This window comes from Atractosteus spatula, chromosome 16, assembly GCF_055471065.1.
Source record: "Atractosteus spatula isolate fAtrSpa1 chromosome 16, fAtrSpa1.hap1, whole genome shotgun sequence".
Lineage (NCBI taxonomy): Eukaryota > Metazoa > Chordata > Actinopteri > Semionotiformes > Lepisosteidae > Atractosteus > Atractosteus spatula.
The window spans coordinates 13,837,265-13,847,482 of NC_142721.1; the positions used below are offsets into that span (position 1 = coordinate 13,837,265).

The 10,218-nt window shown below is 44.3% G+C and overlaps 1 protein-coding gene across 1 annotated transcript in view; it reads right to left on the reverse strand.

The window, feature by feature from the left end:
* Positions 1–2,303, reverse strand: part of tmem276b (transmembrane protein 276b) — a 31,571-nt gene extending 29,268 nt beyond the window's left edge. Inside the window, exon 1 of the mRNA XM_088935068.1 lies at positions 1,472–2,303. Coding sequence (XP_088791194.1) covers positions 1,472–1,868 — 397 coding nt within the window. The 5' untranslated portion in view covers positions 1,869–2,303. The remainder of the gene's footprint in view (positions 1–1,471) is intronic.
* Between the last annotated feature and the right edge of the window lie 7,915 nt (positions 2,304–10,218).

Consider the following 10,218-nt stretch of genomic DNA (forward strand, 5'->3'; position numbering starts at 1 on the left):
CTCTTCTTGAGAGACGCCCTGAGATTTTTAATGACCACAGAAAGTCAGAACCTTGGTTTTACATCTCATCCGAAGCACAGCACCTTTTTACAGTATAGTGTCCCTGTCATTAGGACCCACACAGACCACAGGGTGAGCGCCCCCTACTGGCCCACTAACACATCTTCCAGCAGCAGCCTTAGTTTCTCCCACCCAGGTACTGGCCAGGCTCACAGCTGCTGAGCTCCAGTGTGTTGTCAGCTGAAGGGTGATATAGCTGCTGGCATCAGGGTTTGCATAATTAATACTATCTTAAGGGATGCTGTATTGGATATGAAGATAACCTGTGAAGAGTCTCACACCGATGTGTATTTACGAACACATGCAACGATTCTAAGGGGTGTGGCTTTAGCCTTCAGTGTATTTTTATTTTTTCCAACCTGTCTTCCGTGTAGTCTTTCAGTCTCCCTAAACAGCGGGTCTGCGGATCAATAATTCACTTTTGCCCTTGGCTGTTTTTCATTAATGGGACATTAACCCATTAGAAGCCATACGGCCGCCGTACAGCCGAAGGTAACAGATGCCGGTTTCGGGAATGACAATCGAAACAACCGCAAGTTCTCCCCCTCCCCTTCCTTCCCCCAGTGCCTGGCTGTGGCCCTCAGCCCGCGGTGATTCCTTGCGTGAGCGGAGACGCGAGGGAGGGGGAGAGGAATTCAGCACCCTGGACAGCGCGCTGGTACACCATGACTACCCTGTCTGAGCGGCGCTGTCCTCAGCACCGCGGAGCGGAGCGCTGCCCCGTTTCTCAACGCCATCTGTTCCGGGAAGATAACGGCGCCGTGTCTTTTTAAAGCCCCGCTGCTGAAGACATAGCCTTCCCGCCTCGCCTGCTCCCTGAAAGTCCATTCACACAACCAGAGGAACACAACTACCGTCGTAAAAAAGAAATAAAGCAAATGCAATAATACCTCGATCGGCGGCTTTGCAGGAACATCATTTTTTTTTTCTGTGAACCCGGAAGACTTATTTAACGAGTACTCGATTCGCAGTTAACTCACCCAGGAGCCCGGGGGCTATAAAATCACACTCAGTGTTAACGTTTGCCGGATCAATGACTCGGCCAGCACCACACACTGCTCTTCCTGTGCCTCCGTTTAAAGAGTCGATACTCCAGCCGAGCCAGACCGCGTCACTCATTTTCCAAACCCGTTCGGAACACGTAAACCACGTCGAACAGTGGCAAGGCACTGAGCTGCAGCACGATAAAGACACCGATTTTTCTGATCCATTTAAACGGGAACATGCATGTGTACGCGGATGTATTTGCGTGCACGTTCACTCTGTATCGATTAATAGGATGGAGAATGATTAAAATACAGCGGGCCTTCCAGTTTGATAGATATGCATGTTCTGAAAAGGTGTTGGGACTGGTGCTGTTTATCGTTAAGACAATATGCAACCAAGGCTGATACCGGCACGCTGTCCCAACCTTTGTAGATGAGGTCCTCGGTCTCCAGGTCGAAGCCCTCCCGGTGGCACTTCCTCCAGAGCCCGGAGATGGTGGAGTTGAACTGCCGGCTGCAGTGCGACTCCATCGCCGAGGCAGCCGCGAGGAAGTGCCGCCTGGCGCGGGGGAGAGCCCCGCCGCTGCCTGCCTCCGCTGTCCTGTGGGCATCCGGGGGAGGCATGCGGAGCGGCAGGTTGTGATTGGAAATGTAGATGTATCCGGGGTCCGTCCGCTTGTTGGCGTAGTTCTTGCACCTCTCCCGGTGCCTCCTGGCGTCCGTCTCGTACCAGTAGTCCGTGCAGATGGCCATCGCCAGCAGCCCCAGCGCGCAAAACGCCAGGAAAAGCCCCGTGCTCGTGAGAATCTTCATGGCAGCCATCTTCCTCTGGCGCTGGAGAATCCGGGTGGACCGGGGGCTCCTCGCTCGGCGGCCGTGGCGACACCCCGGAATGCACGCAAGCTCAGCCCGTCACAGCCCTCGGCAGCCCGCGACCCCGCACATGCCGGACCGCCGCGCAGTCGAACCCCTGCTCGAGATAAACGCTCCCCTTTGTTTTGGTACCTCCAGACCGCTGCGATCTTTTTTTTTTTTACATCATCCGTACGGCTTTCCGTGTGGATCCAGGACGGGACGGGGACCAATGGCGAGAGGCTAAGCTGGTGATGCAATGCTTTCCCCTCTCCTCCTGGGATTCGGCGTGGCAAATCACCGAGGAACAATGCGCCGACAGGCACCAGACGCCCTCCTTCGCTCCTCTCCCAAAGTGCACTACACAGAAGTACACCGGAGCACGATCTCGGAGTCCGTCTTCCTAACAATAACAACAATAAAAATTTCGTATAAATCATTCTGTACAACAATACCAACACTTCATTATTATTATTATTATTCACAATAACAATAAACATTTATCAGCATCATTATTATTACCAACAACAATAATGATAGCGTTTAAGTATTGACGGTATTAAGATTAAAATGCAAGACAGAATTCTAGTCACTCGAATAAACCCCAAACGCCCTTTTCTTCGCAGCAGTTTCACACATTGGCTGTGCGTCAACTCGCTGAAAACACCGGAGAGAGAGTTAAGAGATGTTGTGCAAGACCATTGTCTTGTAATAAGAAATGGTGGTGGGTTGGGGGCTCTCTTGCCGCCTAATCCAGCTCGGTTCTTGTGCGTGCACGTCTATCACGTCTGCCTGAAAACAGCTCACCTCGTCGTCTTAGTCACAGTGAGTGTCCTGTTCCAGGGTAAACACATAAGTATCTGCCCGCTGACCCAGTGTCGCTCACGGGGTGAAAGGATTTGTCGAGAATGTCGCGTATTGTTGTTGGCAGCGATTGGGGTTTAAGATACGGAACTGCATTGTCCAGTGAGCTCTTTACGAGACATGAAGTGGGTACCCTGTCACAGAAGGTCGACGCCGTGGTCGCTATAAGGGAGCGCGACTCCGTTATTTTGCCCATGGGGATTACGTCAGCGTCCGAAATGGACAACATCTCAGCTGTCCGGAGCGGACGGAATCAATTACTGGGGCATTTCAGTACTGTACGCATGGTAAACGACAGAGTCAGTGGATTTCTCATGCTCATATACCACACTGATACAAACAGATAGCAAATAGTTATCTATCGAGCTGACCTGCTTGAACCAGGGAGTATTCAGAACGATTACAGAACTAAAATAAAGACATATGGTGAAGCACAGGCTTTGCACTGCCAGTCACATTTATTTTATTCGTTTTTACTCAATATGTATACCCCATCTACAGCTGAGTAGCTAACCACCTCATTGAAAACGCGAATTCCTTTATTAATATCTAAATAGCACACACATAGCTTAATAGAGATTTAAGTGAAGAGTCTTTGCTTAAATGAGCAAATCCCAAACTGCAACACCACCCTGGACACCTGGCTATCATCAGATCTCGGAAGCACAGCCCTAAGCCCTGCCTCGTAAGTGGCACACGGAGAGCAGTAGGTGGCACTGTTGGCCCTGCACCAGAAATTCTAACCATTGCGCCCTGTAAGGCGACCGAAGCTGCTTTGCAGTAAAAGGTGCCAATGTTTCAGATTGTACCTTAACCAGAGGGCCTTGTCACTTGACCGTTAAAGATCACATGAACCTTTTTACAAAAGTAGAGGTCCTGGCTAAATGCCACTTCGGTTGCTGGGCGGTGAGACTGACTGTGCAGAACAGGCTTTTAACAGATGAACCCACCACTGATTAGACACAGCCTATTGAACAATAACAGCAGTGGATATATCTGGCAGGATGTCTGTGCAAGACAGATGCACCAAATTAAATACATAGATGATCACACATTAAAAAAATCAATTTATCGGTTTTACATTTTATGAGACCTTATGATAAATTATGCCCTAAATTTAGAGGATTCAATGAATGCTTACATGGAAGCCTGCTCTTCAACATAAAATGGAGCATTTCTGATTTTCATTGAAGTGCTGAAGATCTTCTCTACTCAAACTCAATTTTGTTTGTACTGCAAAACATAAGTAAAAAGCACAAAACATTTCAGTGAAAGATCTTTCTTTTCGGCCTCACTATATGACACAGTAGGCCCATGTTACTCAGTTAAACGCCCTTCACTATGTAATGCATGATCAGGCGAGCTTGCTCAGTGTAACTGAAGAGCCTCAGAGGTAACTCCTTGCACTCTTGTATAACTGGCTGGGATATATCCACCTCATTCCTCCTAATCTTCTGCATGTACATCTGATACTTTATAATCATGGTTTGAGATCATTTGGAAACAGATGTTTGAAAGGATCCACTGAGAAGAATGAGAGGGAGATGTAGCTGTACATACAATGAGATTAGAAATGCCCTCTGGCTCCTTTGACATGAAACACAAGGCATGGGCATTTTTCAGCCAATTCCTCTGGGTTCATCTAGGGTGGAACACTAGTTAGAGTACTGGACTACAGATCAGATCAGAGCTGTAGGTTCAAACTCCAGATGGGAGACTGCTGTTGTACAAACGCCTGAATGAGATACTTCAGTAAAACTTCACCAAACTTTACTAAAACCCCCTGCTATATAAATAGGTACGCTCCAGGTCATCATTGCAGATGAGGATTAGCTCTCTTGACTTCTCTGGTTTAAGGATTTAAACATATGAAGAGCTTGAAGTTAGAACAATGTTGCTAGAATTATATGAAATATATAATGATAATACATAATTATGAAATATGTAACTATATGAAAAAAATTCTGTAATTGGACATTTTCACGCAAAACTTATTTTTTTTGTGGTGATTGAATTATTTAGTCAGTGGTTTGAATTTTAAAGGCAAATGCGAAAAAGAAATTCCTGCAAAACACTAACAAGCAATTACTGCAAAAGGATAAAATGCGGTGTATTCAAATTGCAGGGGAACGTGAAGCAAGGAGCTTTGTCTCATGGTAAGAAAAAAACCTTTTGATTCTGCTCGAGCTACACGGAGAATAAACATCTGGATGGAGCAACATCACTGATCTATAAAACCTTGGACTTCTCCATTTTAAGTTTCAGAGCTTTCAAGACCCTACGGTAACTTTTTGTTCCTTGGAGCTGCATTTGAAAACCAATTACAAACATGAACAGCTTGGACTCAATCAAGGGAAGAACATTCAATATCACCATCTAGTTTATCATACAAAATAGGATACATCTGGAAAGGACATTAGACTCAAGATTCTAGAAAAACATTCAGATACTGTAGATCTCCTGAGTATATAGATTTTATTTTTTGGAGTGGTGATGTAACTCCCCTGGGGCTAAAATTGTCAGTCTTTTTTCATACTGTATGTGGCTTCATTCAACCTAGCAAACATTCATGGTGCCTATGAAAATGTAGAACATAAAAGAGCACTTGACCAGCTGTTGGCAAGTGTATTAAAAATGTCCTCTCATTGTCAGTACACAGTGTGTGAAAGCAGCTCTCAGCAGGCTGTCTTTCCTGAATATTTATTGAAATTATTGATCTCGGAGATTACCTTTCGATTAAAAGGAAAGCTCAACATTGCTCCCTGGTCATGAAAAACACTGAGTCTGCCTCACAGTGGTTACACGTTGTTTCATCTTTCTGACAGAGTCTGGCAGAGTTTAATTTGTTTTGCTAAGCTTTACAAATGCAAAAATGCCGCACAAAGATGTAAAATAGCACACGTCAGCAGCAGAGGCAGAAATAAGCATTATTACTTCAATGAAAAAAAGTTATTTCCTCTGTCTTTTAAATACACCGTGCCTTTAATTTGGTTGCCTTTCACAACAGTTTTACTGTGCCCTTGAGTTGTTGGATTATTTAAGAGCTAGCACCAAACACAAGTACATACAGTATTTCTAAATTCTCCAAAAGGATATTTGCCATGGTCTTAGAATGCATGAGAAAGGACCTGGATGGAATGATCAAATCCCAAACTTTTGGAAAACTCTGGGATAAAGGGGAGGCCATAGATGGGCATTTGTGTTATAGCTGTTCATTAAAAAAAATACTTTTCTTAAAGTCACGTATACAGCAAGTTCAAGATGCCATGCAAACGTTGTAAACTAACGTAGAAAGCAAAAAAAGTACATTTACCTGGAAACAAAGATAAATATTGAAATCTGTCTGGAAATAAAATGGCTTGCTAAAACACATGCATCATATATTCAGCAATTTAACATTTGACCTGCATAAAATACAACTTGTTTTTTTTACACTACTGTTTTTGTACCTTTTACCTGACAGTCCTGGTAAGGCTGCCCTGGAATGGTTTACTGCTCCAGTCAACCATGTGAAGGACACTTGGAGAAGCACCACTGACACTTTTGAGCAGGTCATTAAGGAATGTGACTAGAGCTGCGTCTCATTCTTATTTCAAGCCCTGCAGAGATCACGCTGTCACTCCAAACCAAAAAGGGCTTCCTTTAAGAGCATTTGACTTCTCTCTCCAAGGATTCAAGCACTGCAGGTGTGGCTCTTGGGGTGTGAAACAGTCTTTGACCAGAGAGGCCATCTTGTTGAAGCTGAGGTTCAAAGTAGGGAAACACAAGTGACCCAGAAAAACTGTTCAGAGACAGCTGGACTTCTGAAAAGGCATGCAGATCAGAAAAAAATATATATTCCTACTGGAACTTCCCGGATTGCAATGTCATTGACAAATTCAGAAACTGAGGATTGACCAGCCTCGCACTGAGGACCGATGAAAAGAATGCAGCTGTTGCTCGAGATGAGGGTATTGAAATTAGAGAGCGTGTCAAAGGCATTTGCCATTATAACCCGAATCAAGCTGCAGAGCAATAGAAAAAGACCTCAGCTGTACACAGATCCACACAGGCCTGGCTGGCTCAAGGGTGGGATTCTCATAAGAAAGTTACTCTTCAGCCTGAACTTTCTAGTGGGACTCGGCCCTGAAAACGATGGAGAGATGCCTTGTAGATCAGAATAGGCACAGGACCCATGTGAATAACCCACACAGCAGCCGCACCTTGATGGACACCACCAGGATGAGGTCACACTGTCCCATTGTCAAGCTGCCACGCGCTGTACCTGCGAGCGGACGTCATCCGTTCCTCAGCAGAGATGATCAAACACCAGGGTTCAATAAGTCTGGACGTGCTGTCTGCCATTGTACTTCAAGGCTGTACAGTCAAAACAAAATGCAACTCAACTGAGGGATCTAAGCCAAACAGTTTTTAAACTCAACAACGAAAACAGGTGAAGAAGGGCTCATTGCTTGTGTGGCCTTAACAGGGTAGGAAACAGCAGAAATAAGGCCAGGATATCATAAATGACACTTTACTCCAGTGGGATGTATTAAAATATTTGCAATTGGCATGAAGAGCACTCTTATTCCATAGCAATGAAACCACATCACAGATGAAAAAAGTTTTGCTGCTTTTAGTGCATTTTGATCCAATTATTTTGGGCAGACGTGAGAACAGAAAGTCTCAGTCTGACAGGAATCCGTTTCTTACTGTCCAAGGACCAGTCACAGACATGACAACATGGCCTTGGACGTGCAGCCCAACAACAAATAACAGGTGCTTGTTTACAAAAGCAGCCAGCTCGTTAATTGCTCACCCGGGTGATGTTTTTCTGGCTGGAAAATACTCAGCTACTTTCCACCCACTGTCTGTCAAGTGCGGAGAGGCTCAGACTTTTCAATTACTGCTGGAGTATTAAAAAGCACTAGAACTCGATCCACTGGTGCTTGCACGCTCCCTCTGCATCTATCCTCACCAATTTAAATTAGAGAGAGCCCTTCCCTGGAAGATATTCAGTGTACTGAAGCGATAATCATGGTGTGTACAGGAGGGGCATGTTCGGAGAAAGCAGAGGGCAAGTGCTTTAATAGAGAGCCAGGAAATGAGACTTCAGGGAGTGAATTAAGATATGCTTACAGCTCACTGAGAGGTATTCTAATCTGCCACATAAATCCGTTGCATGCATACACTTATGTATATCTTAGCAGTGGATTTATTGAGCTTTTCTTCAAATGTATTAGAATCATCAGGACATTTCAGCCTAAGTAAAACAATCGCCACTAACTTATCACTGGAAGGAATGAGTGAAGACATAAGTTGCAGTGTGTGTGAGCCTTTTATTCTGAGCAGAATCCATGCAAAATATTTACAGACAACAAAATACACATACAGTATTAGCTTTCAGAAAGGCATAGGCAAAATGAAATGCATATATCCTTTTGAAAAAGTGGAGAGAACTGGAGTTTGTCATTCCCAATCTAATTGTGGCTGAACAGAACATTCTACAGAGAGATGTTCATTCTGCTACACAAAAGAGAAAATTATCAAGGGCTTTTGTTAAACTGATTTCAGTGACGAGATCTTACAAACACCACACTGCCCATGTTGCTCTCACACGATTTATACAATTCAACAGAAATGTGCAATAACCTTGAATGCAGATTTATAGCCTCACAGAACAACAAAGCCTGATTAAATGTAGTTAACTTTGAGGCTGTTTTAAGATTAGTGTTTTTTTTTTGCTTGCTGCTGCTAGTAATTTCCCCCTTTGCAGCACCACTAGAGAAGCAGCATTTTGTCAAGCCTTTGATACTGTGCAGTTGAGAGAGTCAGAAGTGCAAAAGATCCGCATTAATATTTTTAGTAGTTTGGCTTTTGACAGCACATTAAGCACAAAGCTGTTAATCTAAAAGTGACGTCGACAGCGGGTGTGGGAAAAAAAAAATAAATCAAGGGCTGTGGAACAAGCTGCCCAGCCATGATGTTGAAGCCGATACACTGGTTGCCATCATGAAAAGACTGGGCGAGAACCGCGAATCAATTAACTACTACCTGATACACGGGTTAGATTGGCCAGATGGTCTACTCATGTTTGTAGAGTGCAGCAAGGCTTCAGAGTTAATTGGCACATCTAATTAATATCTCTATTGGAACTGAAACGTAAAAAAAAAAAAAAAAAAGTTGAGTAACACTCAACCACACCTTTCTAGCAGAGACTACCGAAAAGACAGCATACACATTTTTAAAGAGCCCCAATTAAAGAGACTTTGCTCACCCCCTCTCAGACCGTTGAGATATACTGTAGCTGACCTATCCTAGAAGAGATTTTTCCCTAGCTCTAAAAACACACCTAGGCTGTCCGATTTGTTCTCTGCCCTGTCGGGCATGGCAATAAAACAAGATCATGAACAGTAACGAGATTCCTTAAATTCCAGAAAAAGCAGAGCGAGAAAAATAAATGTGACGCGTCCATTTTAGTGTTAAAATGAATGATTGTGATTCTAAAGCAGCCGTTAGGTTAAATCCTTTGTGATTATATATAAATAAAAAGAGTTCAGGTGGGTAGCTGCGTCAGCAGGCGTAGGCTGCAAAGGAACAAAATAATAGGTTTATTCCATGCTGAAAAGAGAAGAAAGGAAACAGCTGAAACATTGTGTTATGCTAGGTTTTCAGCATGGAATAAACCTATTACTTGTTCCTAAATAAAGAGTCCCCTTAGAATCATTCTTAATCAGGAGACCTTCAGATTCCAGAACATGTGCCTCAAAACAAAGTCTATATAGACTAGACTAGGCAAAGCACACACTCAGGGAAGGACTCTCTCACAAGAGGCACCAATCAAATATTCCCATTCTGAGCTTGGTAGGCAGAGGTGAACCGGTCAGTGGTCCCGGACATCAGTGCTGCTCCTGCTGGTGCCCTCAGTGAGGTACAGCCACTGTGTGTTGAGAAGCAGGGTGCTCGCTGACAGCAGTCTGTTCTACCACAATCGAACCCCCAAAACCCCCCAAAGGGCAACACACAGAGAGCTCAAAAGCACTTTAAAACACAGCATAACAGGTCATTCACAGACCACGCTCGTTTTGTCTGGAAGATCTTAATTGATATATTTATATATATTTCCACAGGGCTGTTGCCATAGGAACAGTCTGCAAGATGGAGCAAAGCTCCAAATTCTTATTTTAGCCTACAGGACAGACCGACAGCTGGAGTCTCTGGAAATGAGGAGGAGAAAGAGGAGGTTCCGACAACCTTTCACCATGCTCAACAGACTGTGACCGAATCTGGAGTAACAAGAACACAGACGCACTTTTCCTTTCACCCTCTGAACACAGACATTAATGGCCATGCTTGGCTGTATCAACACAAACACAATCCACATGTACACACTTCTGATAGGTGCCAAAAATCTCCCAGGCTTAGAAACCCTGTTTCTGACAAGGCACTCATAGAAAAGGATTTTAGGTGTTGAGAG